The 18,187-nt window shown below is 42.2% G+C and overlaps 1 protein-coding gene and 1 long non-coding RNA gene across 2 annotated transcripts in view; one reads left to right on the top strand and one right to left on the bottom strand.

Moving 5' to 3' along the window:
* Positions 1 to 282: 282 nt before the first annotated feature.
* Positions 283 to 6,477, bottom strand: LOC105982521. Its single transcript, XR_001174899.1, has 2 exons — positions 6,408 to 6,477; positions 283 to 396 (listed from the first exon to the last, which is right to left on the bottom strand). It is a non-coding gene; the product is annotated as an uncharacterized LOC105982521 (long non-coding RNA).
* Positions 6,478 to 6,885: 408 nt separating this feature from the next.
* The window catches only part of Nipa2 (non imprinted in Prader-Willi/Angelman syndrome 2), a 20,299-nt gene continuing 8,997 nt past the window's right edge, over positions 6,886 to 18,187 (top strand). Inside the window, exons 1-3 of the mRNA XM_013012036.1 lie at positions 6,886 to 7,310; positions 7,737 to 7,857; positions 16,663 to 16,894. Of these exons, the coding sequence (XP_012867490.1) occupies positions 16,756 to 16,894 (139 nt within the window). The 5' untranslated portion in view covers positions 6,886 to 7,310; positions 7,737 to 7,857; positions 16,663 to 16,755. The remainder of the gene's footprint in view (positions 7,311 to 7,736; positions 7,858 to 16,662; positions 16,895 to 18,187) is intronic.

Here is an 18,187-nt window from a genome sequence, read left to right as displayed (position 1 = left end):
TCAAGACCATAGGCATGCGTTTCTGTGACCCGAGGAGTTGTTCTCAAGGTGTCTGACATCCAGGATTGTATGGAATCTTCATGTTCTGCCTTCTCAGGGACCAAAAATGTATCATTAGTTGCTTTATGTGCACCTTCCTTCCAATGGCATGGCTGTGTTCTGTTCTGTTCCTCCTCGTAGTCAGAGCTAGTCTGTTCATTCGAGTTGGCAAGAGAAAAGACGAGCTAGACCACCAGTCACACGACAAGCCAGCATATCCTATAACATACCTCAATTTTTTTGTGTGTTCCTCATTTCCACCTCACGATTATTACTGGCGATGATTTTTGAGAGTCTGTCCTTTAGCGCATGGGTAATTTTTCACTTCCGTCCAGATTCTTCTACATTCATTAAATGCTTAAAAAGATTAAGAAGAAACAAGAATGGGAATTTGGCCCAGTCCCACTATTCAAATTTTTATACACATTTCTGTTATCTATTAAATACAACAAAAGAATTGTATTTTAAGACTTTTCTTTTTCCTTTTATTGAGACAGAGTCTTTCCCAGGCAGGTCTTCATCTGGTGATCATTCTATCTCTGCCCTTCAAGTGCTGTCATTATAGTTCTTTGCCATCAGGCCCAGCTATTAGAAAATATAATTTTTGTTACATCAAAAAGTTGTATCCTGGTACAGGGCTCAGAGTTTAGAGTAGGAACTCCTCTGACCCACCAGTTTAATAAATGTAAGTTCTCCTTTAAAAAAAAAAATGTTACCTAGCTGGGTGCTGGAAACTTATGCCTATAATCCTAGCTACTCAAGAGGCTGAGATTTAACCATCACCATTTGAAGCCAGCCCAGGCAGAAAAAGAGACTTATGAAGCTCTTATTTCCAATTAACCAGCAAAAAGTCAAAAGTGGAGCTGGGGCTTAAGTGGTAGAGTCCCAACCTTGAGCAAAAAAGCCAAGGGACAGTACCCAGGCCATGAGTTCAAGTCCCAGGACTGGCACACACGAAACAAAGTTATCTAGTAAAAATTTATATTTAGTAGAACAATGATGAGAGAAATAAAGATCTATTGTAAGTATACCACAAATGATTAAATAGCAAAGCTAAGGAGGATTTCTGTTGTTTTTCCCTGAATTGTGCAAATATATGTGAGTTCACTTAACCTTTCTGTGCCTCAGTTTTTCTACCTCTAAAGGGGTGCAATGATTCTGTGAATTGTTCCTAAGAAGCTAGCCCTTTTAGCCATGTTTGGAAGCCTTGAGTGACAGCACTGTGCTCAGTACCGCTCTGGAAGTGAATGGCAGAATTCCGGCTGCACTGACCATGGTGCTCAGGCCAACGCTGTGGAGCATGCAGCTTTGAGCTCCGAGGAAGGAAAGGAAGTGCTAGATGTAAATTTGTGTGATTCCACGAGGCTTTAATTTTCCAATTTCTCTTTTACAGTGAAGGGTTCATCGAGACGCCTTTCACTCATAAACTGACATTTTGAATTTGAAACCCCTTTGTACAACTACTTAACGATAATAATAAGCTAGATGCTGGCTTATGCCTGTAATCCCTAGCTACTCAGGAGGGTGAAATCTGAGGATTGTGGTTTAAAGTCAGCTTAAGCAGAAACGACTGTGAGATTCTTTATCTCCAATTAAACACTGAAAAGCCAAAACTGGAGCCGTGGCTCAAGTGGCAGAGTGCCAGCCTTGAGCAAAAAAGATAAGGGACAGTGCCCAGGCCCTGAGTTCAAGTCCCAGTACTGACACCCACAGAGAAATGATAATAAAAATAATAGTAATATAAAGGAAAGGCCCATATATTCTTTTATAAAGAGATTGAACAGGGACTTTCAACAGCTGCATTGAAAGATCCCATTGTGAGAGTAAAGGACCACTAGGTCTGTGTTGTACAGATTTAATGACCTGTGAGATACATCCATTTTGTTGTATTGCATTTGTCCTGAATAATGCTAACTTCGTTTGTCCAAGCAATGGCATCTGTATGATGACCTCACACCAGGCAAATGTCAGGTGCCCCCACCCCAACCACTAGTGCCAAAGGGTCACCTTGAAAAATTCAAAGTATTTCCTTTACTTGTCAGAATGTATTCATTTGCCTTTCCTACCCCGTCAGTGTGCACTTTATAAAAACTTAAGGTTGTTGCTTTTCAGTGGTATTCCTGAATATTTTTGCCTTTTTAAATAACTTTTTTTCCCTAATGAATTGGAATATAATCATGAAGAGAAGAAGCGTAGATTTAAAAGTAATGTTAAATTGATTGTTTGCACAGAGTACTTTTTTCAGGGCGCTTCTAATTTGCATACATACCCACATATACCAATGGCTAAGACTTGCTTAAATTTTGCTTTCCAGAAGTAATCATAGCATGTTGTAATTGCCTTATGTAAATAAAAGGCTATTTATTAAGTTTTCCAATATTTATTAATCTGTATGTGTTTTAAAATAAAATAACTTATTTCTAGCTGAATACTTGTTGGTTGTTTTCATTTTTTGGAATTCTTGTTATAGTCTTGTGTTCCAAATCAACCCCGTTCCTCACATATTTCCTGCCTGTGCATGTTAAATCCATGAAATGTAAAGGCATTCATAATTCTGATCCAATGTGACAATATTACAGAAAACCCACTCTGTTTTAATACGCTAGTACCTTTTTCTTCTTCTTTTAACCAATTTTGAGTTGTGTATTTTAAGCCCAGAGAAAGTTAAAGAATTATAACTTATCTTAATACTCCAAGCATCATCAAAACTATTTTTGCCAGACTCCAGGTGGCTCACACCTGTTATCCTAGCTACTCAGGAAGCTGAGATCTGAGGATCCCAGTTTGAAGCTAGCCAAGGCAGACAAATTGTGAAACTATTATCTCAAATTAATCAGCATAAAACCTGGAAGTAGAGGTGTGACTCAAGTGGTAGAGTGCCAGTTGCTTTGGCTATTTTTGAGATAGGGTCTTACATTTGTGCCAGGTCAGTCTCTACTGTAATTCTCTACTCATACTTCCTACATAGCCAGGATAATAGGCACACTATACAACTTCTATTGTTCAAGGTAAGGTCTTGAGAACTCTTAGCCTAGGCTGGCCTCAAATGAAGATCCTCCAAATTTTAGCCTCCTTAGAAGCTAGGATTACCGGCATGAGGCACCCTGGCTGGCTAGAAATCTTGTTAATGTTTTTTTTTCTTCCTAGTGTCTTATAGATTGCTTTCCATTTTTATTTTTTGGTGCTGGAGCTTGAACTTATGGTTTTTTAGATGCTAAGCACACATTCTACTAATGTATCGACAGCTACAGTTAAATTTTACTTAATGAGAAAAATGTTTTCAGTGGCAATTTTTTTAGGCTCGTCCCTAAAGACTTTATGTGCATCTAATCAAAGTAGACTTCTCCAGGAATGAGGAACAAACATTTTTAAAAACCACAAAATGGGCTGGGAAGGTGGCTCAGTGGTAGAACGCTTGCCTTGCATGCCTGAAGCCCTGGGTTCGATTCCTCAGCACCACATAAGCAAAAAGAAAAAATCCGGAAGTGGCGCTGTGGCTCTAGTGGTAGAGTGCTGGCCTTGAACTTAAGAGCTGAGGGACAGCGCCCAGGCCCAGAGTTCAGGCCCCACAACTGGACCCCCCCCAAAAAAAACCCCACAAAATGTTTATAAAGCGAATCATTTCAGTTTTTGGACTGCTGTGGTTATTTTTTTTTAAAAAGAGGTCATGGACATTAAACGCAGGGCTTCATACTTGCCAAGCAAGTGCTTTTCCAGTTGAATGACACTCCCAATTCTTTTGCTTTATTTTCCTGTTCCCAGACTGGTTTTGAGAGCTGTGAAACGTGTAATTGGTAAATTCTGCATTCCTATCTGGTTCCTGCCAGGGAACTGATGGTTCTAGCTGCTTGCTAAGCACAGTGGTTATTCATTGTGAACTTTACACCTACTTCTGAAGATCACAGAAACCAGGCTCAGTGTAGAGCACTGGTGGCTCACACCTATAAAATCTTAGCTACTCAGGAAGCTGAGATCTGAGGATTAAGATCCAGAGCCAGCACGGGTAGACAAATCATCAAGTCTCTTCTCTCCAATCAGCTTGCAAAAAGCCAGAATTGATCCTATGATGGGTGAAAAAGCTAAGTGAAAAGTTTGAGGTCCTGAGTTAAAGCACCAATATTGGCACGCGCGTGCGCACACACACACACACACACATCACCACCACCACCACCAACAACAAAACTTATGCTAGATTTTTTTGTTGCTTAACCATGTTCCCTGATGACTCTTTGATGTGATATTGACATTTGTTGTAATGTTAGTCATGCTTGTGCACCATTATCACTATTAATTTTTTATGGTAGTCAGGATTGAACTCAGGACTCTAGTACAAAGTAAGTAGTGAATACTACCATCAACCTCTACTCCTAGTTCATTATATTGAACCTCACATAGTAGTTATTTATTTTTTAAAAAGGTGGGGATATGGTCAAGAAAATAGTTCTATAACTAGGTGCCACCATCTTTACTAGATTTCAGAGAAGAGAGGGATTTTTCAGCCTAGTATAGAATATAGGAGTGGAACATGAGCAGGATAGGAAGGATGCCAATAAGAGAAAGCATAACTTGTAAGGATAGAACAAAAGATAGGAAGAGATCAAACTAGGTTTCCTGTCTATGAAATTGCATTGTTTCATATTTCATGAAGATGTCTGGGAAACTATCTTCTGGGAAGTATCTTCTTACTGATTGTGGCATAAGCACTGTAGTGTGTAAGAAACAACTTGTTTTGCAAGGAAGTTGTGCCATATTTCTATCCCATGAGCAGTATATGAAAAAATCATAGGTTCTTTAATGTTGTATGTGTGTGTATGGTGGTGGTGGTCGTCCCAGGGCTTGAATTCAGGGCCTGGGTGTCATCCCTGAGTCCTTTTGTTTTTGGCTCAAGTTTGCACTCTACCACTTGAGCCATAACTCCACTTTTAGCCTTTTGGTAGTTAGTTGGAGAGAAGAGTCTCATGCACCTGCCTGTCCTGACTGGCTTTCAACAGCCATCCTCAGATCTCAGCTTTCTAAGTAGCTAGGATTTATAGGAGTGAGCCACCTGTGCCTGGCCGCAAATCATAGTTTTAAAACTTTAAAAGTCTCCTATGATCAGTGCTTGAGAAGTCACAGTATATAAGATGCACACCATCTGTGCTGGAGAAGTGACTTAGGCATTCATGGAGGAGGAAGGCATCCCTTCATCTAGGAAGGAATTTACACAGTGACGCCCCCCCCCTGCCCCACCACTATGCAACGAAGGTTACAGTACCAATTAGGAGGTCCAAATAATGTGAGAGGAGTCTATGGGCTACATTGATGAGAGTCAGCAGATTAGATGACTAGGGCATAGGCAGAGGTGTGGGGGGGGGAGAAAGAGAGGGACGGAGAGAGAGCGAGGAGGGAGGGAGAGAGAAAGGGAGAGGGGGAGAGAAAGCAAGCTACAAATAAATTAATTATTAAGTTTAAATGCTGTTCTAGCCAGGCACCGATGGCTCACACCTGTAATTCTAGCTACACAAGAGGCTGAGACCAGATGATCGCGGTTCGAAACCAGCTTGGCAGGAAAGTCATAAACTCTTACTTCCAAGTGACTACCAAAAGGCCAGAAGTGGAGGTGTGGCTAAAATGGTAGTGTTTCAGACTTAAAAGACAAGGGACGGCACCCAGGCCCAAACTCACACACACACACACACACACACCCAGCCCCAGGCTCTCACACACACACACAGCCCCAAGCTCTCTCTCTCACACACACACACACAAAGCTCTCTCTCTCTCTCACACACACACACACACACACACCCAGGCCCAAGCTCACATACACACAAACACCCAGCCCCAGGCCCAAGCTCACATACACACACACACACACACACAAAGCTCTCTCTCTCTCACACACACATACACACCCAGCCCCAGGCCCAAGCTCACATACACACACCCAGCCCCAGGCCCAAGCTCACATACATACACACACACACACACCCAGCCCCAGGCTCTCTCACACACACACAGCCCCAAGCTCACACACACACACACACAAAGCTCTCTCTCTCTCTCTCACACACACACACACACACACACTCACCCAGCCCCAGGCCCAAGCTCACATACACACAAACACCCAGCCCCAGGCCCAAGCTCGCTCACACACACACACACACACACACACAAAAGCTCTCTCTCTCTCTCTCTCACACACACACACACACGCACAGCCCCAGAAGCCAGCGGCTCAGGCCTGTAATCCTAGCTACTCAGAAGGCTGGGCAGAAAAGTCGGTGGGATTCCATCTCCAATTAGCAAAAAAGAAAAAAGCCGGGGTGCCTAGAGACCCCAAATTCTAGCCCTGCATCGTTGTCTGTCTGGGTGGTAGGACCTACATTAATCTCTCCAAGCCACGGGTGCCAAGCAGATGGCCTGCCTGCGTTCCCCGTCCGTCCCGGCAGCCGGGCCCTGGCGGGCCATTCCGTTCGCGTCACGCCGTCCTGGCCCCGCCCCCTTCCCTCCCTCATCCAATCACCGCTTCTCCTAAGCCGTTTCGCCAATCCCGTTTCGGAAGCGCCTACACACGCTGAGCTCCCTGAGGAATCCGCATTCTAAGTTAAGTGCTGTCCCGGACTTGGATCCTGATCGTTTGGTGGATAAATGCCACCTCGAGAAATGAGAAAATTTCTCCTTTCCGTGGCCAGCCCTCCCAACATGGGTCTAGTTAAAGAAAAACAAAACAAAAAACAACCCGGAACTCAGTAGTTGGGAGTGCCGGGAGGGGGGGGCGTGGCCTGCGGCGCCCGGTACTGCGCGTGCGCCCCAGGCCGGCCTCTTGCGTCAGGACGGCCTCTTGCGTCACTCGGCCGCGCCCAGGTACTCCTCAGCAGCTGCCGCCAGTGGCCCGCGGTGGCGGCGCGGGAGCCGGAGGTCTTCGTAGATTTCTCCGGGCGCTCCCATGGAGCAGGCGGCGAGGACGGCAGCGGCTCCGGATGTTCGCATTTCCCCTCGGACGGCGACGAAGGCGGTGGCGGCGCGGACGCTGGAGGAAGCGGCCTGTTCGGGGGTGTGAGCGGAGGCGCCCGGGGCCGGCCTGTCCTGCGGACGGGGTGAGGTGCTACTTCCGTTCTGGCAGCGCCTCCGGCCGACCTGTAGGCCCGCGGCCCAGCTGAGGGCGACCTGCTTCCCCACCTGTTCCTTCCGTGGGGTGGGTCACGTTGCCGCGCCGTTCATCCCTCGTGGGCTCCGTCCGGGCCGCGTGTTCTCCCAAGTTCTCCGCAGTTGTTGTCTGTGGCTTGGTGAGTTTTACACGGTAGCCTGCCGTAACGTGTTAAACATGTCTGTGAGCTTTTCTAATACGAGACTCGATGAACTTTTAAGGGATTTGTTGTCTGTTTGTTTATGCCTCTTGAATCCTTTTCCACAATGCCAGTTCATTTTATAACAGGACTACATCTTAAGTTCTTTTTCTAGAAACTCTCGATAAATCACATGTCCTTTCAGTGAGCTTTCTTAGGACTCCCCACCTTTTCTGAGTATTAAGAGGAAATGAGAGAATAGAGTTTTTTTTTTTTTCCCTTGCATAAGTCGTGTGTGAGGCTCGATTGAATGGGTTTGGTGTTATTTGAGAAAATCAAATGGGTATAGAGGTTGTTAACTATGTTTTCAAGAATTTTATTCATTTCTTTTGCTTATATTTTGTTGTTGTTGTTTTTTTTTTCCAGGGTGGACCTACTCAGCCAACCCTGTACATCTTAAATGGGAATAAAGAGTAGCATTTCTAAGGAAATGAAAGTGAACAAATCATCTCTTCTTTTCAAAAGAGAGACCGTGTTGAATGTACATGTAAGCTAACATTTGCTTTATAACTGTTGTTAATCAGGGTTGTTGATTATGTTTTTAGTACTTATAAGTATAGATTTAATAATAGCCAAAAGTTTGAGAAAACAAGATTGGCATAGATAACTGAAAACAATTTAGAAGACTGAGAACTAAGTTATAGAAGTGAATGTGGTAGCACACTTCTGCAGTCCCAGCCCTTGTAAGAGTCTTTAAGTTTTTTTGTTTTTAGTTGTTTTTTTTTTTTGAATTTTAAGTTCTTAGTTGTAGAATCTTTGAGGATAGGGAAATTTAATCATCTTTAGAATTCCCAAATCCTGACTGTTCATGAATAACACCTGGGAGCTGTGTGCTTATCTTAGGCTCTTGAGAGGCAGATTGGGTAGGTTATCAACTAGAGATTGTCATGTTTGGTTTGGAAACCTGGTTGGAATGAAGTATAGTACAGTCTTTCATTGCTTGATTTTCTTTTTCTTTTTGTGGTGGTACTGGGGTTTGAACTCAGGGACTGCTTGCTAGACAGGCTTTCTGCCACTTGAGCCATGTCCCATACCTGTTTTTACTTGTTTGGATAGGTTTGCTGTGTACAGGGGCCAGTCTTAGACTTCAGTTTTTCTACCTACGCCTCCCATCTTGCTGGGATCACAGGCATATGCCATCATACCTACCTTATTTTGTTGAGATGGAGATCGTGCCTAACTTCTTTACTTTGACCAAACTGTGATCATCCCAATCTGTTACATTCTGTTCATGCTGGAATTTCAGGTGTGAGTCACCTTGCTTGGCTTTTTTTTTTCAGTGACTAGGATTGAACACAGGTCTTCACATCTGGTGAGCAAAGTGTTTTACCACTGAACCACATTCTCAGCCCTGAAATTTAGGAAGTTTTCGTTGTTAACGTCTCTCTGTCTGCCTCTGTCTCATATCTAATCCTTTTTTTTTTTTTTTTTGCTGGTCCTGGGGCTTGAACTCAGGACCTGTGCTCTGTCCCTGAGCCTCTCTGTGTAAGGCTAATGCTCTACCACTTGAACTATAGAGCCACTTCCAGCTTTTTCTGAGTAATTTATTTTCCAGCCCTGCCCGGGCTGGAAATGGCGATCCTCAGATCTCAGCCTCCTAAATAACTAGCATTACAAATGTGACATGCACCTGGCTGTGGCTAATCCTTAAGAATAAAAAATGTCTGTATCATAGGTTCTCCCAGCTGTAGTTGAGAATGGGAGCAGAACATTACCAGGTATGGGGTAATGAAGCAACCCATTCAGTACATTCACATTGATGTTTTATTTTCAAACTGCATATCCAAATAAGTTTTTTTTTTTTTTTTTTAGTTTAGTGACTGAATTCTGCCTTAGAATTTGAAAGACAAAATTTATGTAGTATGTTACTCCCCTCCAGTGCCACTTACATATGTTAGTGTACTTTTTTTTTTTTTTGGGTCCGGTCGTGGGGCCTGAACTCTGGGCCTGGGCGCTGTCCCTCAGCTCTTCAGCTCAAGGCTAGCACTCTACCACTTGAGCCACAGCGCCACTTCCGGCTTTTTTCTCTTTGCTTATGTGGTGCTAAGGAATCGAACCCAAGGCCTCAGGCATGCAAGGCAAGCACTCTACCACTGAGCCACCTTCCCAGCCCTGTTAGTGTATTTTTTATGAATAAACAAACAAAAAATAATCGTAGTTCCAGAAAGCCTTATAAATCAAATTTGAGACCTTAAATAAGTGCCTTTTTTGGGGGTGGGGGGAAACGACCACAAAAACTCATCAAGTAATTGTCTTTAGGGAACTTATGGAGTTTATCTTTGAAGATGGAACAGTAATTGAAAGTTAACTTTATATGACTGAATAAAAACAGAGAAGAGGGCTGGGAAGGTGGCTCAGTGGTAAAGTGCTTGCCTTGCATGCATGAGGCCCTGGGTTTGATTCCTCAGCACCACATAAGCAGAAGAAACTGGAAGTCGGGCTGTGGCTCAAGTAGTAGAATGCTAGCCTAAGCTGAAGAGCTGAGGGACAGTGCCCAGGCCTAGAGTTCAGGCTCCACGACTGGCGGAAAGAAAAAGAAAGAAGACAAATTACAGTGAGCTAGGCTTATTGGAGATGTCTGTAGCACTGCCTGACGTGTGGCCTGACTTTGAGCCAACGGCAAACCTCAGGGAGTTGAGGATGAGGGAATGAGCCACAATCTGTTATAGAAAGAGAGGAGAGGGTTGTGGTGTACTTCAACAGGGAAGATGCTTGTAATTGATGTCAGGTTACTGGGTTGGAAAATGATGTGGGCTGGAGAAAAGTGGCCTGGCTGTGAAGATTTTCCAGAGTCAATACATCCCATGACTGATAAAACTGGTCCAAAACCAGTCTCTTCGTTTGAAATTTTTTATGTTGCATAAGTAAAGATAAAAGGAAAGGGCTGGGAGGTGGCTCAGTGGTAGAGTGCTTGTCTTGCATGCATGAGGCCCTGGGTTCGATTGCTCAGCACTACATAAGCAGAAAAAAAAAAGCCCGAAGTGGCACTGTGGCTCAGGTGATAGAGCACTAGCTTTGAGCTGAAGAGCTGAGTCCAGGCCCAGAGTTCAGGCCCACGACCAGACCCCCCCCAAAAAAAAACAAAAAGATAAAAGGAAAGGGAAAAGTAGATATTTAAATACTGTATGGAATGTTAATTGTGGAGACATTAATATATAATCAATGGTAAAAGAAGGAACACTGAATCTTTATTGATCTTAGGATGAAATGAAAAAAATTCTATTATATGCATTGTTTTCGTGTTGGTTGGGGAGGGATTCTTGCCTGAGGACACTGCACTGGGCAGGTGAGATGGACAGCAGTTTCTTGTTCCTAGCCCAGGAGAGGGAAGTTGTTGTGAACTATGCTGACCTTCTTGGGGGCTTTGCTCTGAATGGAGGGAGGCTCTAGTGGCTCTGTGGTAGTGGGAGTACCTTTCAGTTTCTGAGGAAAATGTGGTTGATTGCTTTGATATTCTTTGGGCTGGCTGGGGAAGTGAAGCCTACTATATAAAGATAAATGGAACTCTGACATTGCCTGGTTGCCTTGATAAGGAGATGTTACGAAAGATCAAGGGGAAGAAAGGAAAGAAGACAGACCTCAGTATGTCAGAGCAGGATTTAATCATCTCTGCAGAGGGGCACTAAGTAGTAGGGAACAGAGTTGGAGATACAAGGAGCGAGGAGTACAGTGGCTTTAGGGTTTAAATACAGTCGGGCATGAGAACTTTGGGTTTGAAATGTCTTTGTAGTTGTAGCAGAAGGTCCTGTTTTGGATTTATGTTGTCTTGGCAGCTGTAGCAGATGGTGAACTGAAGTTTTGCTGAGAATAATTTAAGGATAGGAGATTTCTAGGAAGGGCCCCCAGGTGAGAATGGTCTGTGGCCCAGGAGCAACATTGAGTTAAGAGATCAAGGCAGCTTCTCATCAAGAGGCTTGTTTGGCTTTCGGTTCAGATCCACAGAAGTAGAATGGGGAGGGAATTTATTGTGAGGCAGTTGCAAACTCTCAAGGCTTTAACCAATGTCAGGGCAAGGTATAATGTCGGTCCTTTAATTAGCTTATAATAGAACAGTGTTATCATTGCTATTCTACCACTTATGTTCACACTATTCCAATCTTACCCTCTCTGTCACTCAGGTTTTTGTTTTTTGTTTTTAAGATAGGATTTCATTTTGTAGCTACTCTTGATCTCAATACTCCTGCCTCAGTCTCCAGAGTTCTGGGACAGAGTCTCGTGTTAGTCTTCTAGAGTGCTACCATATGCATGTCTCACATATTATAGATTTTATGCTATATGTAACTTGCTTTTAGTGTAAATGAACAGTAGTTGGCAAATATTACTGTTATCTGTATATTTGGTATTTGAAATTCAAGATTTTATAAGTTAAGTCTGAATTTGTAAAGTGTTGTACTGGGATTAGAATTATAGATAAAACTCACTTATAAAAAACTCACTTATTTCTGGGGCATCAACTTTGTAGAAGATTAAGTTCCATTTTACTGATTTTGGACTATTTAGTCTATAGAACTGATTTATTCATGCCTTCAGTAGCATGATTTTTTTTTTTTTTGCCAGTCCTAGATCTTGAACTCAGGGCCTAGGCACTGTCCTTGAGCCTGTGTGTGCTCAAGGTTAGCACTCTACCACTTGTGCCAGTGCCACTTCCAGCTTTTTCTGTGTATGTAATGCTGAGGAATCAAGCCCAGGGCTTCATGTATGCTAGGCAAACACTAAACCACATTCCCAGCCCCAGTAGCATGATTTTTTAGCCACTGAACTTTAAAAAACTTACAGTGAAGCTGGGTGATGGTGACTTACACTTATAATCATGACTACTCAAGAGGCTGAGACTTAGAGGATTATGGTTTGAACCAAGTCCAGGAAGAAGAATCTGTGAGGCTCCAACTCCTTTTAACTAGTAAAGTGCTAGACTGCAGACATGGCTCAAGTGGTAGAATACCAACCCTGAGCAAGAAAGCTGAGCGAGAGCCTGATGCTTGTGAGTTCAAGCTCTGGTATTAGCACAAAGACCAAAACAAACGAACTCCATAACTTAAAATGAGAGCTAGAACTGTCAAGTAGTCATTTCCTCAGTAGAACTTACATAGTAATTAAGAACATTGCCTCGTGAAGGTAATGATGAAAGTATGATGATATTTTTAACATCTTTTGATCTTTTTTATTTTTGTTTGCTTGGAACTTTTTTGTATGCTTGAGGCTCAAGCCTTTACATCAGATGATCTGCAAGGATGCTTTCAGTAAAGTGAAATGACTCTTGATAATTAGAATGTACCTGTCAAGAGGGTTGAAGGGTCTGAGTAGCTAGAGTTTTTTAACTATAATTTGCCCAGGCTCTACAACCAATGTTCTTAGATTTTTTGCTTGGATCTTGTATTATTTCCTAGTTGTTGTTTTGTTTGTTTGTGTCGATTGTGGGGCTTGAACGCAAGGCCTGGGTGCTGTCCCTGAGCTCTTCAGCTCAAGGTGAACACTCTACCACTTGAGCCACAGCACCACTTCAGGTTTACTGGTGGTTATTGGAGATAAGAGTCTCACAGACTTCTTGCCCAGGCTGGGTTTGAACCACGATCTTCAGATCTCATCCTCCTGAGTAGCTAGGATTACAGGCGTGAGTCACCAGTGCCTGGCTTTTCCTAGTTTATTTTTATAACTTGTTATAATTCTCTAGTTTATAGGCTGTAAAATGCTGGCTACATTTTAGGATGCTAATGTAAATAATGAAGTGGTTTTCTGTGTATTAATGGATACTAAAGCATAGGCAACTATTTTTCAGGGATAGTTATCAATCATCCAAATTGTGCTAGAAAACAAATTATTAAAGCCTTTTTTTTTTTGCCAGCCCTGATGCTTGGACTCTGGGCTGGGGCACTGTCTCTGAGCTCCTTGTTGCTCAAGGCTAGTGCTCTGCCACATGAGCCACAATGCCACTTCTGGGTTTTGGGGTGATTATTTGGAGATAAGGGTCTCACAGATTTTCCTTCCCCAGGCTGGCTTTGAACCTTGGTCCTCTAATCTCAGCCTCCTTAGTAGCTAAGATTACAGGCATGGAACCACTAGTGCCCAGTAAGAATCTTTTTTTTGAGACTGTCAGATAACTAGGTGTAGGCTTAAAAGATGAGCAATAAGCAGGATGGGTCTAGGAACTTACACTTTTATGAGGAAAGCTGGCTCATAAACACAGGTAATCTAATCATGTAGGGTGTGGCAGTTGCAGTTTAAGCACACTTCTTGTTTTTTTTTGGTTATAATTCTCATTGTATATAGCTATGGTTACCTGTTTTTTAAAAATATTTTTTGGGTCTGGTCGTGGGGCCTGAACTCTGGGCCTGGGCACTGTCCCTCAGCACTTCAGCTCAAGGCTAGCACTCTACCACTTAAGCCACAGCACCACTTCTGGCTTTTTTCTTTTTTTTGCTTATGTAGTGCTGAGGAATCGAACCCAGGGCCTCATGCATGCAAGGCAATCGCTCTACCACTAAGCTACCTTCCCAGCCCTGGTTACCTATTTTTTTAGTTTTTTAATTTTAATTTTTTGTCTTGTCTTTTTTGGTACTGGGGATCAAACTCAGGAAATTGCACTTGCTAGGCAAACAAACTGAGCTACCTCCTAGCCTTTTCTTTCTTTTCTTTTTTTAATTGTCCTCACTCTGCCTGCATGTGTTTTCATATCTGCAATTAATTGATACAGTTAGGAAGGGCATGCTGAAGTTCAGCTGTGGCTTGAGATGACCAGTGTTTGGCCCATAAAAAGGCTGGCACTTTAGATTATTTTGTTTTTCTTTTCTTATAGTGTCTGTTGTGGTTGTGACTCATCCAGGGTCAAATACCAGCTAAAGGCAGGACAGAGTCGCTGAATTCCCCACCTTATGTCATCATCTTGCCTTAGGAGCTGCACATGTAGGACTAGAGACACTTGACCAAATCCCTTGAGAGAAAGAGTAGTTCTGGAAAGATTCAAGACTGCTTCTCATGCCTGTTAAACTGATTCTTGGAAAACACAGCCCATTTCTGACCTAGGTTTCTTGTCTTCTTCCCATGTTGCGGTGTGGTCCTAGATTCTTGCTTTTGGGCACTTGGTTGTGTTCTTTCCTCATATCCCTACTACTCCTCAGCATGGAAGAATATGTTTTAAACCTTTACTGTAGACATTAGAAGTTCCCTATGTATCCTATGTAGTCACAGCTTTTCATTGTGGTCCTGTTTTCTACATGCAAGTTATTGTTTTAAAGCATACCATATGGATTTTTTTGGTAGAGCTTCATACTTGATAGACAGGTGCTGTACTACTTGAGCCATGCCTCTGTCCGGAGTGGGTTTTTTAATTTAATTTTTTGATAGTTGCTCCATCTTATACATGCAAGGCAAGTGTTCACTGAGATACATGCCCAACCCCATTAACTTTAGAAACCTTGTTAGCCATCTAGATGACATATAGGAATGATCTTTTTTGAAGATCAGCTAAAATAATTCTGTTCTATGCATTTCTTTCTTTTGTAATCTGTGTTGCTCACATGCGAGCAAAAGCGTGAGAGGTTTCTATAGATCCATACTTAACAACAGGCACTTTGCTAAAGTTGTTTCCAAGTGACCTGAGCAAACCTAGTTGTGTGTATGCGTGTGCGTATGCATGCATGCATGCATGCATATGCCAGTCCTGGGGCTTGAACTCAGGGCCTGGACATTGTTCCTGAGTTTTTTTGCTCAAGGATAGCACTCTATCACTAATTCACACCTCTACTTTCAGCTTTTTGGTGGTTTATTAGAGAGAAGAATTTCACAGACTTTGATGTCCAGGCTAGCTTCTAACTGGGATCTTCAGATCTTAGCATCCTAAGTAGCTAAGATTATAGGCATGAGCCTACTGGCTCCCACCTAACACCTTATGCTTTTTCTGGAGTTATAGTAACTCATTGTTACAAAGCTGTATTTATTACTGAATGTTATTAGTATTTCTCTTTGGTCTTTTTGTCTGTCTCCCTGCTGAAGACTAAAAGTCATTACTTTTGGTGTATATGTTGTGTGGTGCTAGGGATCAAATTCAGGGTTTTCTGCATGTTAGGCAAGCACTCTTATCACTACATTGCTGGCCAAAAATAAGCATATTCTTGTTTTGTCTCAAATGCTCCGTATAATACTTGCCACAAACAACATGTACCTAATAAATACTGTTGAAATAGAAAAAGTAATTTTAGAGCTGAGCTTGGTGTTATATATCTGTAATCCCACCACTTAGGAAGCTGAGGTAAGAATATTATTAAGTTCAAAGCCAGCCCGGGCTCCCTAGCAACACCTTATCTCCAAAATTAATCAGCTGATAAAAATCGATTGATCGATAGGTAGTAATTGTGAGGACAGGAAGTTGAATTGGGTTGTTTAAAGGCTAGAGTATAACTTAAGCTAAGGAAAATCTGGCTAGATAATGAGGATCCTGACTGAACTTCAGGTTAGTTATAAGATTTGGTAGTTAAATTATAGGACTAAAAATCCCAAGGTGTGCTAAAAAGTTTGGATTGACATGTGTAAGCAATCATAGCCCTGGTTGCTTAATATGATTTCTATTCTCTGCACTCCATATTTATCAACAGAGTTCATGAGTTGGCCTGTTTGGGGGAAAAGTATACAGTGTGGTAAACCTATGCTTTCTGGATTAAGCTTACCTCAGTCCTCCTATTTACCTAGATTCAACAGTACCATATCCCATACACTAGCAGACATATTTACTAAAATCATCATCTTTTGCTCACAAAGTGATTGTTTTCATTAATTATTTTAAATTCTTACTTAGTTTTAATTGTGACAGTGTTGGGGTTTCAGCTCAGAGCCTCATTTGTTAGTCAGGTGATGACCCATGTTCCTAGCTACTTTTGCTTTAATTATTTTTTAAAGAAAAATCTTGCTCTTAGGCCAGCCTCCTATTTATGTTTCTTATGTATTTGGGATGACAGGTGTACCACTATGCTCAGCTGTTTAGATAGGAGCTCTTGAACTTTTAAATACTGGAAGCTGGCCTAGAACAGAGCCTTCTACTCTTAGCCTTCTGCATGGTTGGGATGTTAGACATGTACAGTAATGCCCAGCTGTTGGTTAAGATAGGGGTCTTTCATACTTTTTGCCCAGGAGGACTTATACTTTTGTGCCTTCTGATCTACACCTCCTGAGTAGTTAAGGTTATAGGCATGAGCCACCAGTGCCCAGCTATTCTTTATGAGAAAGGAAATGTGAAGTAAAAATTTGAATTTGTGTCGTGTCATGATTGTTATATGAAAATCCCATTGTATTTTGTGTTTAGATTTGAAGACTGCATCATCCTGCCTCTAGTACCAGCAGTTTCTGTATTCTCTGATCAATGTGATTCACAGGAAGTTCTTAAGTAACAAACGAAATGAGCCCGGGTCGTGGAAAATATGACTTTTATATTGGTCTGGGATTGGCTATGACCTCCAGCATTTTCATTGGAGGAAGTTTCATTTTGAAAAAGAAAGGCCTTTTGCGACTTGCCAGAAAAGGTTCCATGAGAGCAGGTAGGTTTTGCCCTATATGATTTGAAATGACATCATTGTGTGCTTACATACTGTAGAAGGACATGTCTTCGCTCCTCATAAGCGTGTTTGAACCCTTCTGTTCAAGGGTTCTAAGTGATATTGATGGTCAAATATCAGTTTCATAATAAGAAAAATAAAGTTATCAAAATCATTCGATTGTCCATTGCTATGGTTATTATTAAAGTACAGTTGGGGAACAAATGCTAAATTAACATCCAGACTCAATTTTAGTATATCTACAGAGAAGGAAATAGTGCCGATAAACAGAATTAGAGTCATACTGAAGGCTGGGATATTTTGTCCATGACAGTAGAACTTCTGGATTTTACTGAAGATATTTTCCTTTATGATCTCAAACTGACAGGAGTAAAAGAGCTTCTCTGGCTTGAAGAGTACGCAGTCATTGAGTCTAATTTCTACCCCAGAAATTGCTGCCACATCACAAGACCCACTCATTGTTCTAAACGCTGCGCTGCCCCCATGTGGGGCATCCTTACTAGTTCTCAGGTCAAATGTAATCTATATGGTTCTGCATTCTGGATCTGATTGGACCTCATCAGTTTTAGCAGTAAAAATTAGTACTTTGTCTCACTTTCCGCTGCCAGCTCTATGGCTATTCCTAACTTAGTAGTGTTAAAATGTGAGACAGTGGACTCTTGTCTGGAGTTTAGTGGATAAGAGTTTAGTAGGCTTAGTGGATAGAGGAGGAAATCTTAACATCTCTTCTTTTCCCCCAGTCCTTCATCCATGGTACTACATTACGTCTCATCCACAGAGGAGGTGCTTGTGAAGGACTCATTCATCTTGGCTCTCAAGACAGTGACTTCAGTTCAGATTGCTTCTTGCTGTAGTTTGGTTAAGAGGAAAGCCAAGGAGAAAGCAGGATTTGTGGCAGCCCTAGTCTAAAAGTAATTCTTATTTGTTTTTAGGACCATCGTCTCCTAAGTGGGACTGCACACACATAAATAGCTTATCCCTTTGCAGAGTAATTTATTTGAAGTTACTGGTTTATTTTCTTTATCAAAGCTGAATTCATAGAACAAAATAGAGGATGAGTTAAACATAAGGATTTAGTTCTTTCATCCAAGAATATGGTACAAACCAAAACATTTTTTTTTTTTGTCAGTCATGGGGCCTGACCTCTGGGCCTGGGCGCTGTCCCTCAGCTCTTCAGCTCCTAGTGCTCTACCACTTGAGCCACAGCACCACTTCCAGCTTTTTCTGCTTATGTGGTGCTGAGGAATCGAACCCAGGGCCTCATGCATGCAAGGC

Source organism: Dipodomys ordii, unplaced genomic scaffold (genome assembly GCF_000151885.1).
Source record: "Dipodomys ordii isolate 6190 unplaced genomic scaffold, Dord_2.0 Scaffold15, whole genome shotgun sequence".
Lineage (NCBI taxonomy): Eukaryota > Metazoa > Chordata > Mammalia > Rodentia > Heteromyidae > Dipodomys > Dipodomys ordii.
The sequence above is the reverse complement of the archived record's forward strand: the minus strand, read 5'-3'. Positions and strand labels throughout refer to the sequence as shown.